This window comes from Nannospalax galili, unplaced genomic scaffold (genome assembly GCF_000622305.1).
Source record: "Nannospalax galili isolate Female #2095 unplaced genomic scaffold, S.galili_v1.0 scaffold490, whole genome shotgun sequence".
In the NCBI taxonomy this organism is placed as follows: domain Eukaryota; kingdom Metazoa; phylum Chordata; class Mammalia; order Rodentia; family Spalacidae; genus Nannospalax; species Nannospalax galili.
The window spans coordinates 100,074-120,211 of record NW_008329666.1 but is presented as its reverse complement, the minus strand read 5'-3'; the positions used below and the strand labels follow the sequence as shown (position 1 = coordinate 120,211).

Here is a 20,138-nt window from a genome sequence, read left to right as displayed (position 1 = left end):
GTCCTGATTTCCCGGTGCCTGCTGGCACCGGGACCACCTCGCTGCAGAGGCTAAAGTTGGAAGAAGGTTTTCCTATGCAGGTTCCCTTGGAAGTTACCTGGGTTAGGGTGAGCTGATGTCCTGCACCCTGACAAACAGGGGAAATCATGGTATGGTTAGTATAGTTACCTTTAACGGCCATGCCCTCATAATAGGGCGGTTGAGGACTAAGGCACAGCCAGCAATCTCTAGCTTTTTCCGGGTCCGAATGGTTGAGCGCCTGGAATGCTCCCCGGACCAAGTTGAGGAGCCTGTCTCCTGTGCCAGGCATGGTGGCAGCTGGTGTATTGGCTGGCACCTGGAGACTATTAGGTGTTTTAGTGGACTCCCGTCTCTCGGGTTCTATCTGGGAGGCTGCTCTTTGATCTGGTAAGACTGAATTTGGGCCTACCGCCTGGTTTCTTTCGAGGGAGAATATTTTTCGCTCCAAGGTGATTATTCCAAAGGGGTCCCGTGCATGTTTTCTGTACATGAATAATCCCCAATTATGGGGTTGGGACCAGACAGCCTTTTTTCCCTTTGAAGTGAAAGTGAGACTGAATAGTATGCTGGTATAGCCCCTCTGGGCCCCTGCTCGGCCGCCGCCGCCAATCAGAATGTTGGGGGTCTTTTTTTCAACTTTTATCAGGTCCCAGTTCAAGGAGGGCTTCCAGTAGGTGCTGCCCGTGGTCTCACAACCCCAACTACGACAGAATCCATCGCTCATATCCCCACAGCCCTCCTTAGGTTGTTTCTGTCCTGGGCAGAGATAGACATCACCTCCATCTGTACTAGCCCAAATACAAGAACTGGAGCCCAGACCCTTACAGGCATCAAAGGTTAGTGCCTCAGGGAAGCCGGTTGATTTTTTTTGTTTTGTGGACTTCAAACACTACAATGCCCATTTGATTAATTACTCGCCAGGTGGTCGGCACAGCTGTATGGGGGCTCCCATTACTGGGAGCAAATTCATAAGTAAATAGATTTACCCAGAGTAACATGATTATCATTTTTCTTTGACCAGTCTTATCTTTAGGGGGTTGGGTGTCCGGGTCAGCCGCCATCTCTCTTTGCCGAGTAGTTCCCTGTGTTCTGGGTTCGTGGCCTTGACGTGTGAAGCGTGGACCCAAGTAGCGATGCCGTCTACCTTGAGCGCGGTAGGGGTTGTCAGCAGGACGGTGTAAGGTCCTTTCCAGCGGGGCTCAAGATTCCGTGTCTGGTGTCTTCTCACCCAGACAGTGTCGCCAGGCTGGAACGGGTGGGGGGCAATAGGGGTGTCAGAGGAGTCTTTGTAAGCTGCTGCTATAGGTTTCCAAATTTCTTCATGAGCTAACTGCAAGGCCTTTAAGTGGGCCTGCAAGGAAGGAGAACTTGCAAAGTTAGATACATCAGAGTCTAGAAAGGCTACTGCGGGGGGAGGGGTTCCATAAAGAATTTCAAAGGGGGTGAGCCCAAAGGGGCCCGGGGTATTCCTGGCCCGATATAGGGCCAGGGGTAAGAGGTCCACCCAATCCTTTGTGCCAGTTGCAAGTGAAAATTTAGTCAATGCCTCCTTTATTGTCCTATTCATTCTTTCTACCTGTCCTGAGCTCTGGGGTCTATAAGCACAATGCAACTTCCAATTAATCCCCAATAGTCTGGCCACCATCTGACTTACTTGGGAGACGAAGGCGGGCCCATTGTCAGATCCTATTACCTTAGGCATCCCATAGCGGGGAAAAATTTCTTCTAACAGTTTCTTCGTCACAGTTTTTGCAGTTTCAGTTTTAGTGGGGAAAGCTTCGGGCCAACCCGAGAAGGTATCTATGAAAACTAGTAAATATTTATACCCATATCTCCCAGGTTTGACTTCAGTAAAATCCACTTCCCAGTGTACACCCGGGCAGTGGCCCCTTTCCCTGGATCCCGCTCCCATTTTACCTTTGTGGGAATTGACCAGGGCACAGGCTCGGCACCTGCTAGCTATTTCTTGCAGGATGGTGTCTCTTTGTGGGAGATAACATAGGGCTTCTTCTCTTTTTAGTAACGTCTTTAGTTTTGATGGGCTCAGATGAGTCCACTTGTGAAGTTGATCGAGGAGTTCTCATACCTCTCTCATGGGAGGAACCAATTTCCCCTGGTATTCCCAGCATCGATTCTCCTTGTCATAGGTGGCTCCCATCTCCCGGTAGAGCTTTCGATCTTCTTCTGAATAATCATTTTCTCTAGCCTTTCTGTCCGGACTCGAATGGGCTACCAATAAAAGTGTCTGTTCCTTAGTGGCGGCCTCTCTTGCCGCTTGGTCAGCCAGGCGGTTTCCTCTTGCCACAGGATCTTCTCCTTTTTGGTGGCCCGGACAGTGCATGATGCTGAGTCTTTTGGGGAGAAATATAGCTTCTAACAGAGTTATAATTTCATTTTTGTTTTTGATTTCTTTTCCTGCAGAGGTGAGGAGCCCCCTTCTCCTGTATATCTCTCCATGTATGTGGGTGGTGGTGAAGGATACCGACTGTCAGTGTAAACATTAAGTCTTTTTCCTTCTGCCAACTTTAGAGCTTGGGCAAGGGCAACTAGCTCTGCTCTTTGAGCCGAGGTTCCTTCTGGCAGAGCCCGGGCCCATATTACCTCAGAGTCCGTGGTCACTGCAGCTCCAGCAAGGCGGCGCCCATCAAAGAGGAAACTGCTACCATCTGTAAACCACGTGTGGTTGGTTTCTTTCAGGGGTTGATCACTTAGGTCTGGTCGGGCGCTCAGTACCTCTGCCAAGATCTGTTGACAGTCATGTCCGTCGCTCTCCCCGGGCAGAGGCAGGAGCGTGGCCGGATTTAAGCTGACTGGGGATCCGAACTGGATACGGTCCACGTCCAGCAGCAGGGATTGATAGTGGGTCAGCCGGGCGTTAGACAGCCATCGGTCGGGTGGTTGGCAAATGAACGACTCGACCGCATGAGGTGCTCAGACCACCAGGGGCTGTCCCAAAGTTAACTTGTTGGCGTCCTTGACCAGGATTGCTAGGGCGGCTACCACTCGAAGACAGGGTGGCCACCCGGCCGCCACTGGGTCTAGCTTTTTAGAAAGGTATGCCACTGGACGCCTCCAGGGCCCTAGTTTTTGTGTAAGGACCCCTTTAGCATATCCTTGCTTTTCATCAAGGAAGAGTTCAAATGGTTTAGTCAAATCTGGCAATCCTAGGGCCAGAGACTCGAGGAGGGCTAGCTTGATACTTTCAAACGCCAACTGCTGCTGCTCTCCCCATGTGAAATTGCTGTCTGATTTGGTCAGGGGATATAGCGGGGCTGCTTTCTCGGCGAAATTGGGAATCCATAGTCTGCAGAATCCGGCTGTTCCCAGAAACTCCCTTACTTGCCTACGGTCCCGAGGGACTGGGATACTGGAGATGGCCTCCTTACGGGCCTGGGTTAGCCATCGTTGCCCCTCTCTGAGCCTATACCCCAGATAAGTCACTTCCTGTTGGCAGACCTGGGCTTTCTTTGCTGAGGCTCTGTACCCGAGTTTTCCCAATTCCTGGAGGAGGTGCTCCGTACCTGTTAGACACTCCTCTCTTGTAAGAGCGGCGAGCAGGATGTCATCTACGTACTGTAGTAGGACCAAGTTGGTGTGCTGGGCCCTGAAGGTGGTCAAATCGTGGTGGAGGGCCTCGTCAAACAGGGTTGGGCTGTTTTTAAAGGTAGTCCATCGGTATCGATTGGCTCCAGTTGCTCCTTCAACCCATGACGTCTTTTTGCTGAAGGGTCCGGTGGTGTGGGTGAGAACCGAGTGCTGGGCACCGGTATCTACCATGAAGGTAACTGGCTTGCCCCCCACTCGAAGAGTTACCCTGGGCTCAGGTGGGGGGTCCTGGCCCCGACCCCCCTAGTCGAGGGTTAGGAGAGTGGACTCTCTTGTTCTTGATTTCTTTTTAGGGCAATCTCTTGCCCAGTGGCCTTTCTCTTTGCAGTAGGCACATTGGTCTCTGTCTAATGGGGCCCTGCCTCTGCCTCCTTTCCTATCTCCTCTAGACTCTTCCCTGTCTCTCACTACAGTGGCCAGTATCCTGCTTAATTCCTTGTTTCGCCTCTTGTCTCTTGCATTTTCCCTATCCTCTGCCTCTCTCCTTTGTCTTTCTTCTCTTTCTTCTTGAGTTTCTCTTTTATTATAATTTTTTTCTGCTTCCCTGAGTAGATCTTGTAACCTCTGTCCCTGTAGGTTTTCCATTCTTTGGAGCTTCACCTTAATGTCAGGGGCAGACTGCCAAATAAAGGACATAGAGACACTCACTTCTTGCTCAGGGCTATCTGGATCGAAGGGGGTGAACCTCCGATATGCTTCCTTTAGTCTCTCTAAGAATACCGTCGGTGACTCCTCCTGCCCTTGTACTACTGATCTTACCTTGGCCAAATTGGTGGGGCGTCGCCCCGCTGCTCGGAGGCCCGCTGTGAGCAACTGGCGATAAAGGCGTAGGTGTCCCCTACCTTCAGGTGTAGTGAAGTCCCAATCTGGTCTGGTCAAGGGAAAAGCAGCTTCTATTTCGTTGGGCAGCTGGGTGGGTCTTCCATCCGCCCCGGGAACCTGTTTACGGGCTTCCAGAATGACCCTCTGTTTCTCCTCTGTCGTGAGGAGGACTTGGAGGAGCTGTTGGCAATCATCCCAGGTGGGCTGGTGAGTTAGAAGGATAGACTCCAGGAGGTTAGTTAGGGCTACAGGGTCTTGGGAGAAGGGCGGGTTATGTTGTTTCCAGTTATACAAGTCAGAGGCAGAAAAGGGCCAGTACTGAAGTTGGTTGCCCGGCCCTGGTCCCACCTGGAGAGGAAGTATGTGAGAAGAATCCCCTTGGTGTCCTCTTCGCTCTCGCAACCTCCCAGCGATCGGGGAGGACGTCCTGGGAGTGTGATCTATCGCCGCAACAACCGGAACCAGGGGCGCTTGAACCTGGGGCTGGGCTCCGGGCGCAGGGGGCAGAGGCGGGTAAGGGGGCGGGGAGTCTTCGAGAAGGGGGTTTAGAGCGAACCTGGGGCTGGGCTCCGGGCGCAGGGGGCAGAGGCGGGTAAGGGGGAGGAGAGTCTTCGAGAAGGGGATTTAGAGCGGAATCATCGGGGGGGATAACAGGCTTGGTTTTGAGCACTACAGGGCAGAGTGAGAGGGAAGGGGAGGGGTCCATTGGCAAGGGCGCCGAGGGGGTCTGGGGGACTGCCTTGGGAGAGAGAAAAGGGGAGACCCACGGAGGGGGGTCAAAGGAAAGGCTTTCCCAAGTGACGATGTATGGAATCTGATCTGGATGTCCATAGGGTCCTGGTCTGAAGACTCGCGCCTTGACCTGGGAAATAAGGTTCAAGTCAAAAGTGCCATCGCGTGGCCACCCGATGTCAAAGGTGGGCCACTCGGATGAACACAGGGCGGTCCACTTGTTTTTCTTGATCTCCACTGATTGATTGGAGGCTCTGGTCTTCACCTCGCGCCAATGATCTAAAGTAAGGCTAAGAGGGGTGGTTAAATCTTGTCCCATAGTGACTGGGAATGAGTTGACAACAACAAGAGTGAATACAACACAAAGGAGACACAGACAGCCGGCAAACAGAAACGCTGCGCTCCCTCGCCTGGTGAACCAGATCGAGGGCCTGACACCAGATGGAGGCGGCACCTCTTCCCCTCCGAACAGATGAACGAATCCCTCAGAAACGTACTGGGCCCCAAAAAGGCGGGCTCCCATTCGGTTTCCCGGGACTTTCGTTCTTGAGCCCCACACAGCGGGCTCTCAGATCCCGTCGGGTATCCCCGAGGGGGGGGGGACTTCCCGGTCTTGTCAGTCCCTGTCCACCACCGCCCCAAACCAGACCGTGAGTCTCACGCCGAGAACAAAGAGCAAGACAAAAAAACAGAGAAACAGAGACACCAATACACATACAACACACAAAAACACACAAAAGGGCCGGCCGGCTTACCTCCCCGGGAAACCTGGGTTGTCCCCGGCACTGCACGGCAGGGATCTCAGTGGAACCTCCAAATGAAGAATCACGCTTAACACACAGGGACAAAACCAAGTTTCGGGATGCAAAAGCAAGAGGAGTTTATTCGTACACAGGCGCCTGCGGACGCAGAGTCCCGCTCGGGTCAGGACTTGCGCGCCGGGCTTAGTTTGGGGGGGGCTTTTTATAGAGCAGAAGCAAGGTACAGAAGCAGATGCATGGTTACAAGATTATTATTAGTGCATTTCAATGGGTACAAGGTATGAGGAAACAGTATTGCCAAATTCAGAGGGGGCTATGGGTGAAACCGATTGTTATCGTTAACTTCCCAGTAGGGGCTGTTATCACTAACTTCCCGGTAGGGGCCTCAGGGTGGTGGCAGGTGGTCCGACTGCAAACGTCCTATCTTCCACTGCTAGTTTCACAAGACCTGGGTTAGAATCTTGGCTTATCGAATGGCTGATTACAGTTCTTTTTCTAAAATGGCCTTCCTGCTGTCAGTCGGGTCCTTCAAAAGAATTCCCCTTTCTCTACAATTTTTTCCCCCCCCCTGGTCCTTTTTTTTTTTTTTTTTTTTCTGTCTTTTTGAAGCAGGGTCTCCCTGTATTGCCAGCTGTCCTGGAACTCACTATGTACATCAGGCTGGCCTTGAACTCACAGAGATCCGCCTGCCTCTGCCTCCCAAGTGCTGGGACTATAGGTGTGCACCACCACACCCAGTGGTACTTTTAATTACTGTGTGCCATGTAGATGAATCTTGGGCAGAGACAAATTGTTCTCAGATAAACCTTGCCTAGATGTATATTTCTTGATCTCATATGTATAATTTGTCAGTAGGTTGTTGGACTAATATGGTTCCCTCCAGTTTTCAAAACTACGTAGGCATCATTTATCTCTTGCATTGTCTAACCCCTCAATCATGGTTTCCCCAATTAAGGTGCCCCCATTTCCCCCCTTTTCCCTTAATAATACCCTTCTCCTATGGTCCTACCTCTCTTGAGCTCCTTCTTTTCATTTATCCCCTAGGTTCTTAGTATACCCTTCCCTACCCCCTCCCTTAAACTAACCCAATTTTTATCTGTATCTCCCTAACTAATGCCTGTTTCCTACTGTTCTTCTCTCTCAGGTTCTTTCTTTACCTCCCTGTTTCCTTTCCATTATCCTGGTTCCTGTAGTTATGTCAGAATACATACTTATCAGGATTTGGTTCTAGGATCCACATATGAGAGAGAATATAAGTCGATTTTTTTCTGAGTTTGTATTACTTCACTTAGTATAACAGTTTCTAGTTCCATCCATTTACCTGCACAGTTCATGATTTTTTTTTTTTTTTTTTGGCCTTTCTTGAGACAGGGTCTATCTGTATCCCCAGCTGGCCTGGAACTCACTATGTAGACAAGGCTGGCCTTGAACTCACTGAGATCATCCTGCCTCTGCCTCCTGAGTGCTGGGACTAAAGGCCTGCACCACCATGCCCAACCTTTTGTTGTGTTTTTTTTGTTTTTTGTTTTTTTTTTTGATACAGGGTCCCCTTGTAGCCCCAGCCTGCCTGGGACTCATGATGATAGGACCAGACTAGCCTATATCTCACAGAGATCTGCCTGCCTCTGCCTTCTGGGTGCTGGGACCAAAGGTGTGCACCACCACTGCTGGTTCAGTGTAGTACTTGTTCCTTTGTACATACATATATATTCATATAGTTTTAATTTGAGAGTTATAAGTTATTTGCCCAAGTTGACAAATGCTAATAAAATCTCATCAGTCAGTTAAAAGCAGAGTACTAGATAATCAGCACTGTGGAAAGAGAAGATTTCTCCTTTCTTCATTATATGGCACATATCAGCATCATTCTAGATGCACAGGCAAGAAGTCAGCCTTTAACTCTTGAAGCTATTACTTGCAAAAATGTTAACAAATTCCCTCACTGGGCCAAATCTGCCCAATGAATTAAAAGTATTAATAAAAGAATAGCTTGTTGAAAAAAGAATGGTTGTGCTCATTCATTAAAGGAGTGCCAAGCAGGGTCACTGAATGGTGACCTGAGTATCCAGACACTCTTCCAAGCCAACTAGTCCAGCCTTGGAAGACAAAAGAAAAATGAGGAAGAACCCAATAGAGGGATGCTTTTGGAAGTCCTTGTCAAGAAACTCCAATGGACTCTCACATGAACATTTGAAAATTGCTCTGTTCTGACTTTTATCTAGTTCCCTGTCTAGAATTTGTAATGCTAATTTCTCTTGCATTTACTTCTCCTCCACATCTCCCATTCATATTCAAGGACTTTATTCTCCCCTTAGGGACAAGAGTTATGCAATTGGGAGTCTTTTAGATAGACCCACTGAAGGGGTACTCCAGTTGCCTCACCCTGTGTCCCTGTTCAGCATGGAAGAAGCCAGAGCGGTCAGGGTCCCTATTCCCTATTGGCAATTTGGGTAACCCCTTTAGAGGATGGTGTGATAAGAATAGGAGGTAAGAATTGGCTAGGCAGTTAGGGTAAAAAGACCCCAAAGAAATGTAGCCAGTTGCTTGGTTAAAAGTCAAAATGTCCTTGGGCCTGTTAGGAACATACTGTCTTCCAAGGCTGAAAATATCAAAAGTATTTGGGAGCTTGTATCTAATCCTTAAAATATTTTAGGGTTACCTCTTTGGAGGGGGGAATGTTGGAAGGGAGCGTGTAGGCATGGATTTGATCAAAACATCTTATATGTATGTATGAAATTCTCAGTTTTGTAAAAAAAGAAAAAAATTTCTGTGAAAATTACATGAAACTCTAATTTCAGCAACTGTAAAACTTTATTAGAATACAGTCAATGCTCATTTACTTGTGGTTGATGGCTGCTTTTGTGCTTCAGTGGCAAAACTGAGTGTTTGTGACATGGGCTACATGACCCAGAGCCTGAAATACTTGGAGAAATAGCTGCCAGCCTCTGTGCCTTAGGGTGCTAGAGCTTCTCGTATGGAACCCAGCTGAGAATGGCTAAGGTCAGGAGTGGAGATGCCTCCCAGATTGCTGTGATAGTCTTTGTGTTTAAGAGAATGAGCTCATAACTGGTTGGAGAATTTGATCCTTTCTTGGCTTGTCACTTGGTTTTGGCAGTGGCAGCCTAGATTGGGCATCCACATTTTTGTCTTTTCATGGTGAGCTTGACTATCCTGTTCTATTTGGCATTTTGAAAGCACCTTTTTTCTAATGGCTTATGTTGGGATTTGCTTTTGAGAAGCTACTAATTGGCATTTCCAAAGTGGACAGATTCAGGCCAAGCATAGCCTGTGGGTGCTTGTCAGGCAGTGGAGTTAAAAATCACCTGCTGTCAACACGAGGGAGACTTACTATCATTTTCATTTTTGAAATGAAGAATCATTCGATTCCTGGAGCTGCAGACTGAATGGAGAAACTGGTTATTTTCCTTACTCAGAGGAGCCCCTTTGTCTCTAGCCTCATGAATTACTCTCTGCAAGCCCTTTTCTGGCTCTGATTAAAAATCATTGTTGTTTTAACTAGAAAATGCAGAAGTAGAGCTGCTTGACTTGCCATAACTTGAAGTAGCCTTAGAACTGGAGAGGGGCTGACTGTCTTATAATGTGATTGAGTTTATCATTCAAGATAAATTAAAAATGACCTGTGTGAAAGAAAAGTTCCCAAAAAGAACTCCTGTGCCTTGGACTGAACTTCCTGCAAAGCTGACCAACTGATTATTACTCTGGAGACTGTGGAGAGTTTGGAATGTTGCAGGTCCAGAGTCTAATTACCATTTATCTTGGGCCATCTTTAGCCCCCTAAACAGCCACTCCTTACCCACCTTTGTTTCTGATCTAACATCCTTTGACTAACAGATAAAAACCTTTTAGAATGTATTAACTAACAGACCACCATGTCTCACCAATCCAAAAGCTATGTCATCAGATAACATCTGACACCTATAGTAAGAACCCTCCTGCTTTGGTGTGACCCACCTACTGAATGTACCCACCAATACATTTGAAAAGTGTCTTGATTTATACTTCTTTGTTCTGTTACTATAAAAATGTAATGCAACTGTTACCATGCTGGAACATGGAATTTGGGGCAACCTGAATCTGTGTTCCTGGGCCATGGTCATTCATATTTGGCACCAGAATAGACTATCTGTAATCCTCTTTGAGGTGAGAGTTATAGTTTTGCGTCAACACCTGTGTTTGGTGTTCCAATGCTGGTGGTTTTGTGTTGACACCGAGGAGCACTGAAAGCTGTTAAGAGATGGGTGAGGGATGCATCAAGTGAGCTATGAGTGTCTTTAAACTTCTACTTTGAATGTAACTTTCATAACTTTGATCTGGTTTTGGGAAGTAATTGTGTTTTTCTGTAGAAGAGGAATTTAAATAAAATCGGTCCTAAGGTTTGACAGAAGTCTTAAGGCTTATCACTGAGGAATGCTGTATTTGAGTAAGCTGCCTTCCAGGTTGAGCAGAATCAGCTTGGAGCCCATATTCCTACCACTTACCAACAGGAACAGTCTGTGCTCTGGAAGTTGGAGTGAGGATGGAGGGAGGGATCACTGTTCTAGGTATTCAAGGATACAGGACAGGACAATGCTAGTACAAGAGCAGAATCCGTTGTGTGCCTCCAAAGTATGCTCCTTGCACTGGAGCTTGAGTCTGCCAGGTAGATCTGTATTCAGGAAGGTTCCAAGGACCTTAGAAGTAGGCCAATGCTTATCTGTTACCGATTCCCAAACTTCAAGGTGCAGCATGTTTAGTAAGAAAGGCATGAAGAAGAAAAGGAGAGATTACGCTTTCCTGAAGAGTTCAGGAAAGCGGACAGACTTACAGAGACCTACGTGTCTGTGGCTGGTCTGGAAGTTCAGCTGGGTCTGAGCTAGTTCCAGATGGCAATATTCGCTACTTAATTAACACACCAGGTATTACACCCATCTATTTAGCATAACCTGTCTTCCCGGGAGTGGTTCTATCACCAGGTAATTGACCTGTGAGACTGAAAAAAATGGGTCCTCCATCAGATAGACTAGACATTTTTATAGTCTGGATCAGTTAATTTATGGGGCTTATTGATACTCTATCATTACTATACTGTTTTCTAACTCCATTCTTCTGTAAAGGAGGGAACCAGGAAGTTTTCTTGGAAAAGTTATTCTTCAAAGGGCATCAAAGTACACAGAAGCCATGAACCCAGGCCCAGTAGAACCTGTAAAACTGGTTGGTTGTGCATTGTAGCAGTTTTTCTGTAATTTGGTTTCTCTCTCTCTCTCTCTCCCTCTCTCTCTCTCTCTCTTTCTCTCTCTTTCTCTCTCCCTCTACCCCCCTCTCTGTATCTGTTTTCTTTTTCACTTTGTGGAAAAAGCAATTTTTCTTTAGGAAGACTAAGTGGACTCTTGAGGATCTCCCTTCCCACACCCTGAGATTCATAAGGAGAACACAGGCATTTGCCTCAGTGCTTTCCCCTCTTAGGCAGCCCAGTCAGGCCTTCACATCCATGGGGATTTCAGGAATGGTAGGAGTTGCCTTTGACAAAATGTGAGAGCTATGAGAGGACTGAAGAAGCGGTACTGAGAGAGAACTGTGGCAGTAGGAGATAAGAGACAGAGAAAACCTGTACAGGTGATGAATGTGTGAGTGGAAGACATTTTGAGGCTAATGTCCTTAAGTGAAGTTTTTCTGAAAGAGATGCTGTAAAGAATCCAGGCATGTGTGTAAAATGTGGTGGTGGTAGGGAAAGGTCAGGAAAACAGAAAAAGCCAAGAAGAAGCCATTGGAGGTCTCACTTTGAACATTTAGGCTGAAAATTCTTAGGGAAATGAAGACAGCCAGGAAAGATTGTACTTACTGGATTTTGTGAGGAATAGAAAAGTGCTGCTTTTATCAGACTGCTTCTTTCCAAATTGCTTTCATTGTTTTACATCTTCACAAATCAATTTGTTGGGTATTAACTTTCCTCCATTTCACTGAGGATGAAATTTTAATGATTCTTCTTGATTTGTTTAAGAAAAGCTGCTTTACTGTTGTTTTGAAGCTGGACTTTAAAAAAACCAATCACCCTACATCTAGCTTGGTATCTAATTCTTCAGAAGTGGGACTCTCATCCCTTTTTCCAGTCTTGCATCTGTTCAGCCAGTAGTCAGTGTCAGCCTCAATTCTTTAGAGCCAACTCCATTTCCCACCCATCATCCACCAAGTTGGTCTTGCAGGTGTCTCACTCTTGATGTCGTAGCTCAGGAAGAGTGCTGTGTCTGTCTTCCATTTGTTTCATTTGTAGTCCTTGAGAATAGATCTTTTTTGACATTTGCCTGCCAAAACAATGAGTTCATATTCTTTGATACGATTCATAGTCTTTAGTCTATGTCCAGATTGTCCCATTCAGCCTGTCCTCCCACCTGTTCCCACATAAACTGTACTTGAGCTATGCCAAACTGATTATTGTTCCCTATTTAAAATACTCTGTGAAGATTTCAAGTAGTATAGCAAAATATTAAAGAATTTCAAAATGATCCTGAGTCTTGAAACAGAGGTTCAGTTATCTTTGATCTTCTCACTCAGGCAGGCAGAACATTGTACAAATGTAAAGGTTTCCATCCAGGAGAGTTAAGATTGATCAAACAAACAAACAAAGTGGCACTTAAGGTACCAGATTTCAGGTGCACAGGGATTTAACCAGCTAATGTTTCACTTTTAAAGCTACACATTGGCTGCTCAAACTCCTTCTGTAGTTCAGTTTTGGTAAGTGGTTCTCCAGGGTGCATGGGGGATGATGAGTGTATCTCCCAGGGGGCATTTGACAGTGTGTGGAGATAACTGCTTGGTGGGCAGAGGTGCTAATAGCCTCTTAAGGGTAGAGGCCAAGAATAAACCTAAAGACTACCTCTGTCTTCGAAGGACAGAGGCACTTGGAGGTCAGAGGATAGCTTGCAGACGTTGGTTTTCTCTTTTTATTACCTTCTCTCTCTCTCTCTCCCTAGGTTGTAAGGCTTTGGAGACAAGTGCGTTTACCAACTAAACCATCTCAGTGATCTAGGATTTTGTTTGAAAACAGTGTTTTGTGTAGTGCTTTGAAGACCAATGTGTTTATTCCTTGGGAAGTATTGATACTTACTCAGCTGTGTTTTGTATTTATAGCTGCAGTCACATATTTTAGTTTGCTAGTGTGTACATTTTCCATTGCTGTCCAAAAATGCTCGAGGCTGTGTTCTTCATAAAGAGGCCTATATTTAGCTCATAGTTTGGAGGTGTAAGGTGTATATGGGTGCTGGAATGGGTGTGGTGCTGCTGAGAACCTCATGGTGGATGCTGTCCCAGTGCTGGGAACACAGTGAGAGGGAGAGCTGTTGGAGGGAGATGGAATGTATGCATCTTCTGGTTTTTCTTTTAAAGGCACCCATACTCAATCACAGAGATTCTACCCTACTGACCTTATTTAATTTTTACCACCTACCAAAGGCCTTACCTATAAACACCACAGTCAATTGAGAACCTACCATTTTGACGCCTCACAATAGGGATGTAACTCTACGTGAGTTTTGGAGGAGTCAAATCGTACTCTTAAACCATAGCGTCTGATAACTGCATCATTTCTTCTTTGGACTAGAAAAGTGAGATAAAATGAATTGCTACTAGGACCAGTACTTGGCATGCCACATTGACTTTTATTCATGGATGTCTTAATAAAAACAAACTGTCTGTGGAAGCAGGTCAGCTGCATTTTAATACATATGTTTAATCCTGAATTCAAGCAGACAGCAGTGTACAGAGTGGTACAGGGGAGTTTGACTTTAGAGCCTCTTGGTCCCACTTGTTTTTTTACCTTGAATGAGACAGCCACACATCTCCAGTCCCTTAACTTTAAAGTAGGTGTTGTTTACAGAAGAATTGCAGTAAGGAGCAGTGTGTTAGGAATATAGAACTACTTTTAATCCCAACAGAAAAATTTCACTTAGATTCTCTCCATCTCGTTAATTCTTTGTACTAAAGACAGCCTAGGCACATTTTTGTCTGAGTGAATTTATGTGAGTATTCTGGTTTGGGCTTTCAGTGCTTTCAGGTGCTGAGGCCCTGCTTCTCCGTTTTACACAACTTGTAGCCATGGTTGCCTGTAGTTGCCGGGAGAGACCGCACTGCTTCTTTTTGGTTATGAGCCTGAGCCTTTAATGCTGTGCCAGACCCCCAGCCTTGCGCCACTGCTTGTACTGTGTCTGAGAAGCACACATTTCCAGGCCCCGCTTGCTTTCTGATGTGTGTTGGGTTTTGTGCACTAAAACTGAGGTTCACTCTCTGTGGAGGCCATGCTAGCAGCAGCCTGGAGATCCAAGGGCCAAGTTTGGCGTGGGTGACAGGTGAGGACTGAATTGGGTAACAGGGTTGGCTTGTACCTCAGTCAGTTTGGACAATATTTTAGAAAGCAGGACTTTCAGTCAGTTTGGACAATATTTTAGAAAGCAGGACTGGCAACGGCCAGTTGAATTTTGATAAATACTGATTTATTTTACTAGTGTTAAAGAGAATATGTGTTTGTATTTGGAATAGACCTACATTTCAAAAGATCTCTATGGGATCTGTATAGAGTAGCGGGAACGATTGCGGGAACGATTCTATACACTGTAATTAAAGAAACATGTGATCCTCTGGTTTTTATGACCAGTATTCAAAAGTTTAACCCTCCCCACCCCCAGCTTTTCAGAATTTTGTTAGCTACAAGCATCTTGATGAACTTTTAACTCCCCCTGCTGGCTGACTCTTTAGAAATATAATGCATTAGGAAAAAAGCAGAATCCTAATGAAGCCCTGAATGTTTGTCAAATTTCATATTCTCTGCTCAAGTGGGTAGAATGCCATTTTGCAGAAGGAATTTCTCCTTGTCTGTGCTCCCTTGCTTGTGACTTGTTTGCAGTGAGGTTGTTCAGTGTCCACTGGGTACTCATTTGGGATTTTTAAAGTTAAACTTGATTTTAGTTAGTGTGCCTTTTTTTTTTTTTATCTTTTTGAGACAGGGTCTCCTTGTAGCCCCAGTTAGCCTGGAACTTGCTATGTAGACCAGGCTGGCCTGGAACTCACAGAGATTGGCTGGCCTCTGCCTCCCGAGTGCTGGAACTAAAGGTGTGTGCCACCACACCCAGCAATGTGTGTGTCTTAAATTTACTTTTCAGTATCCATAGGGTCCATCTCAGCCACCTTTTTATAGCCAGTTTGTTTTCAAGAGAACATCCTGTCACCTTTGCCTTTTTTTTTTTTTGATCATTCGCTATATGGCATTTAGTTACAGAATACAGAGTGAACATAGAAGGAAGATGGGATAATGCTGTACAAAGGCTCAGTTTCTGCTTAGAAGCCATTGTGCTTGCCATTGAAGTGTGAAGATTCAGTGTAGTCCAGTTAAATGAATGTCACAGACAATAAATTGAATTTGAAGGAGGAGGAAGGGCAGACATTCTAGGCTGAAGAAACCACATGACAAGTGTAAGCAAAAAATTAACATTTTTAAATATTTTTTACTTTTTTTTAGAAGAAGCATATCATTACAGCTTTAACATGCCAAATAAGTTCCCAGAGCAAAGACTCAGCTCCTTCAAAAGTGGTTATAAAATTTCTAGGTTTGCTGTTGAATCTATAGTTATACAATATTGAATTAAGTATAAGCCCTGTAAGACATAAAATTGAATGAGCTTTTAACCCTCAAAAGAGATCTCCATTTCATTCTAAAATATACTGTTTCTTATCATTTGCACTCGGATCCTTGGCGCCTGTGTATGTCTGTAAAGTCATCGGGTAGATTTCAGTGGTAATGTTCATCACCTCTACTAATTAACATGACGTAAACTTTTATGCTTCCTCCTCAAATATATTTTTTAAAATTTGTTGATTTTTTTTCTGTGTGTATATATCACACAGAACATCCCAAACCATCTTATTCAACTATACACCCACTTCCCAGACAGCACCCTCCCATAGCCTCCCTCCCCCCACTAGAGCCCTTTTGTTAATGATCAAACTCAGATATTCTGTGTATTTTATTTGTTTATTCATTTAGTTTGTGTATATGTATGCAGAGGTCCACAAACACCAGTGGATGGAGGACAGTGTTCAGGAGCGGGTTCTCTCCTTATACACTGGGTCTTCAGGACTGATCTCAGGTCATCAGGGTTAGTGACAAGCACCATTACCTGCTGAGCCATCTTGCTCACCTCAAACACAGATCTTCATGCTTGTGTGGCAGCCACTTTACTAATGTGACTACATCCCGAGGCCGTTTCTTCTTCTTTTCTTTTTGCCAGGGAGTTAAATTCTTTCTGGTTCCCCACTCCGTGGGGTCCCTCAGGCTATAATCTGGAACTGTCCCCTGAGGGCTGCTGTGTTTCTGATCTACTCATTGCTATGTTACTTCTTTAGTTTTGGCATTAGAAATATTGCTTTGTTAATTTTAAGCGCAAATACACTTTTTATTTTTGGAAAACTGTGTCTATTATTTGTGTCTTTGGAGCGGAATGTGAATTTTCCACCTACTCAGATTTGTCAGGAAACTTGAAAACATGTAATGTTTTTTTCTTGACCCACTATTTTGAGTCAATTCACATTAAACAAAGAGCTCATATTTTGTGAAGTAAGTTTTTTTTTTTAAATCTATAATTCACAGACTAGGTAATATTAAGAAAGTACTAAGTATTCTTTAGCCTAACAGAGGTTGAAAGTAGGACTTATGATATTGGCTTCTTATTTGTCATATAGGATTGCTCATTTTTTTCTACTTTGTATACTTTACATAAAATTAAATATCAAAAATTTGAATAATTTTGAGAAAAATTACAAATTTAAAATTTTTGAATAGACTTTTAAATTCTACTCTCTGTGTGTGTGCGTGCGCACATGCGTGCACGTGTACATGTGCCATGGATATGTGTAGATATCAGAGGTCAATTCTAGGGACTTGGTTCTCTCCTGCCTCCATGTGGGATCCAGGGATCAAACTCAAATCATTAAGCCTGCAGGCAAGTGCCTCTACCTGCTGAACCATCTTACCAGCCTCATTTTTAGTTTTGAGGTAGGGTCTGATGTAGCCCAGGCTTGCCTCAAACTCCCTCTGTTCTTCAGGATGAGCTTGAATGCCTGATCCTCCTACTTCAACCTCCAGTAGTACGGGACGACCACACTGGGCCTGCAGAGAGCAACTTATTCCTTTCATTCATGTATTCACTGATTTTTAATCCTTAGGATAGTAGCTATCAGCCTGTGTATTGGTACAGGCACAGACTTGACAGTAGAAATACCACAATTTTCCTTATTTCATTCTTTTAACGGTCTGGACTAACATCTTCTCACAGTTGTTTCAGCTGGGTAATGTGATTTGCTTTGCTACAGAGAATATATTGGAAGTAGTTTGACGTTCTCTGTCTTACTGAAGCAAAACTAGGTTTTTCAGACTTGGATTTTACTTCTTCCTTTTTTAAAAGACATACAAAGAAAAGGCAAATGCAGACATAGTGCCACCTACAGAGAAAGACCAACCACCAAGTGATGGAGGTCTTTCCCCTCCCCTCTACATTTCCTACCCTGTCCATCAAAAGAAAAAAGTCTCCCAAGCTGGCCAGACCACCTTCATCATTGGAGAAACACCAAAAGGAATGCACAGGTGTGTCTTTTATTCTGTGCTAGGAATTTAAATGTACAGGGGACACAGTTACAGGTAAAGGCAAGGAGGTCCTATCTATAAATAATCATGCCTGTATAGCTCCTGGTATTGTACCTGGCACATGGAAGGTAGGGACCTCAGGCTGGTTCCAGTTCACATTCAGACCCACTGCTATGACTTTCCCTTGGTTAAGCTGCCAGGACTGTGATGTGGGAACTGTCCATCTGTAAAATGGCAGTAAAGCAGGTTGTTCAGGAAGCACTGTTAAGAAAAGGGACCTGTAGTATGAAGGATGTGGAGCCAATGCACAGAAGTGAAGAAAAGATTCTCTTAAGGAACTGAATAGCCAAATATGTTTTTTCTTTAAAGAAATATTTTGTCCTAGAGTATTATATCGATGCAAAATGCATGTAGTCCATCTCGAGAAGTAAAAGGTTTTTTTTTGTTTTTTGTTTTTCTTTTGGTCTTTTTGAGACAAGGTCTCCCTGTTGCACCAACTGGCCTGAAACTTGATGTGTAGACCAGGCTGGCCTGGAACTCAGAGGTCTGCCTACCTCCGCCTCCCAAGTGCTGGGACTAAAAGCATACGCCACAATGCCCAGCTGAGCTCTAAAGTCTTAATTGTCCTGGAATTGCTGAAAAGTCCCAAGTCTAAAATTTCCCAATTTTGTCCTACTTTCTTTTCTGTTGGTGCCATAAGATACACTGACAAAAAGAAGAAGGAAGAGATTTTTCTCAGCTTACAATTCCAGGTGACAGTCTGTCTTTGTGGGAACTCAAATCAGGAACTTCAGACAGCTAGTCATATCACATCCATAGTCAAGAACAGAAGAAAATGATAACTGCCTTCTTGCATGCTTGCTTGCCGTGGTCAGCTCAATTTCTCCACTCTTCTATAGTCCCAGACACCCCCAATCTTCTATAGTCCCAGATCCCCTCCCACTCTTCTGTAGTCCTAGACCCCCCAACTCTTCTATAGTCCCAGACCCCCCAAACTTCTATAGTCCCAGACCCCCAATCTTCTATAGTCCCAGACCCCCAATTCTTCTATAGTCCCAGACCCCCACACTCTTTTATAGTCCCAGACCCCCCTCCCACTCTTCTGTAGTCCCAGACCCCCCAACTCTTCTATAGTCCCAGACACCCCCACTCTTCTATAGTGCCAGACCCCTCCACTCTTCTATAATCCCAGACCCCCACACACACATAAACCTAAGGAATGAAGCTTCACAGAGTAGGCTGGATCTTCCTACGTCAATTAATTAAGACAATTTCACAGACAGCTCATAGGCTAACCTAATGTAAACCATCTCTCAATAACACTATTCCTTGGTGATTCTAGGTTATCTCAAGTTGACAAAGCTAACTATCACACCTCCCAAAGATGCCATCTCTCAAAAGTACCATTTCTGAACCTTAGGGGAAATACTTGAGATCCAGAGTATACTGTTTTACCCCCTACCCCAAGGTTCATGTCATGTCTCAATGCAAAATGCATTTAGTCTATTTCCAAGTCTCCTTAAAGGCTTAACTGTCTTGGCATTGCTGAAAAGTCTGAAGTCTAAAAGTCTCTGAAAAACAAGGCAGGCTCAATGTGAGCTCTGATAAAAGAAAGATACATGCTTCCCAGATAAATGATGGGGCATTTCTAATCCAAAGGGAGGGTTAGAGGGATAGAAAGCATGGGTCAGAAAAAAGCAAGGCCCCTACCCAACAGGGAAAACATTAGTTATTCTGTCTCTGTGTCCAGCATCCAGGTCACCTGGTGAAATATATGTTCCAAACAGTGCTTGGGCAGCCCCACTTGATGCTGTTGCTGGTTGCAGCCCACTTGGCCACTCTTTCTTGTTGGTTTTTGCACGTGGTCTGCAGTGTCCCTTCCTTGGGTCTCCTTTGCAACTTTGCCTTTACTGAGGGCCATGCCATGTCAGGAACTCTGCCATACTTGCCAGCAAGATAGTCACTCATCAGCATTATCACGTGTTCCAAGTGTGTGCTATACTTTCATGTTATGAGGAAGCAGATATGTTTATACTAGCACTACAATAAATGTGTGAGTAATATGCTGCACTATGACCTTAGAGTGGTTACAATATCAAGGCTGGGGTGATGGCTCAGTTTGTAAAGTTCTTGCTTCACAAGCATGAGTAGCTAGCTGAGTTTCAATCTCTGGCACTCACAGAAGAAGCCAAAAGAGGCAGTGGACACTTGCAATCACAGCACTGGGGAGGTAGAGAGAGGTGGATATGCTGGTCAGCCTAGCTGACTCAGTGACAAATGGAGTGGAGAGACTGCGAATCTATGACCTCATATGCATAAGGAAACGTCCACGGAATTGCAGGATAGACTATGCTAAAGAACAAGACGTTGAGGCTAGAGAGATGGCCCAGTGGTTAAGAGCACTGGTAACTCTTGCAGAAGACCCAGGTTTGAATTCCAGCACCCACATGGCAGCTGACAACCACCTGTAACTTCAGTTCCAGGGGATCCGACACCCTCTTCTGACATCCTTATATATATATATACATATATATGCAGGCAATACACTCATACACATAAAAATGAATGGA

At 45.0% G+C, this 20,138-nt stretch overlaps 2 protein-coding genes across 2 annotated transcripts; both read right to left on the bottom strand.

Moving 5' to 3' along the window:
- Nucleotides 1-897: 897 nt before the first annotated feature.
- On the bottom strand, nt 898-1,933 carry LOC115071687 (protein NYNRIN-like). The gene has a single exon (XM_029567351.1). The coding sequence runs from the start codon at nt 1,931-1,933 to the stop codon at nt 1,025-1,027; it is 909 nt and encodes a 302-aa protein (XP_029423211.1). The 3' UTR covers nt 898-1,024.
- Nucleotides 1,934-3,738: 1,805 nt separating this feature from the next.
- On the bottom strand, nt 3,739-5,525 carry LOC108491218 (bromodomain-containing protein 4-like). The gene is made up of 2 exons (XM_017800088.2): nt 5,089-5,525; nt 3,739-5,033 (listed from the first exon to the last, which is right to left on the bottom strand). The coding sequence occupies exons 1-2, from the start codon at nt 5,498-5,500 to the stop codon at nt 3,871-3,873; spliced, it is 1,575 nt and encodes a 524-aa protein (XP_017655577.1). The 5' UTR covers nt 5,501-5,525; the 3' UTR covers nt 3,739-3,870.
- Between the last annotated feature and the right edge of the window lie 14,613 nt (nt 5,526-20,138).

What these genes read in the sequence shown, in the direction of transcription:
- LOC115071687 (XM_029567351.1), bottom strand. Translation starts at nt 1,933, where the DNA reads ATGGGAGCGGGATCCAGGGAAAGGGGCCACTGCCCGGGTGTACACTGG.
- LOC108491218 (XM_017800088.2), bottom strand. Translation starts at nt 5,500, where the DNA reads ATGGGACAAGATTTAACCACCCCTCTTAGCCTTACTTTAGATCATTGG. An exon ending in CAAGCCTGTTATCCCCCCCG is followed by an intron (nt 5,034 to 5,088) that starts ATGATTCCGCTC and finishes TTACCCGCCTCT; the next exon opens with GCCCCCTGCGCCCGGAGCCC.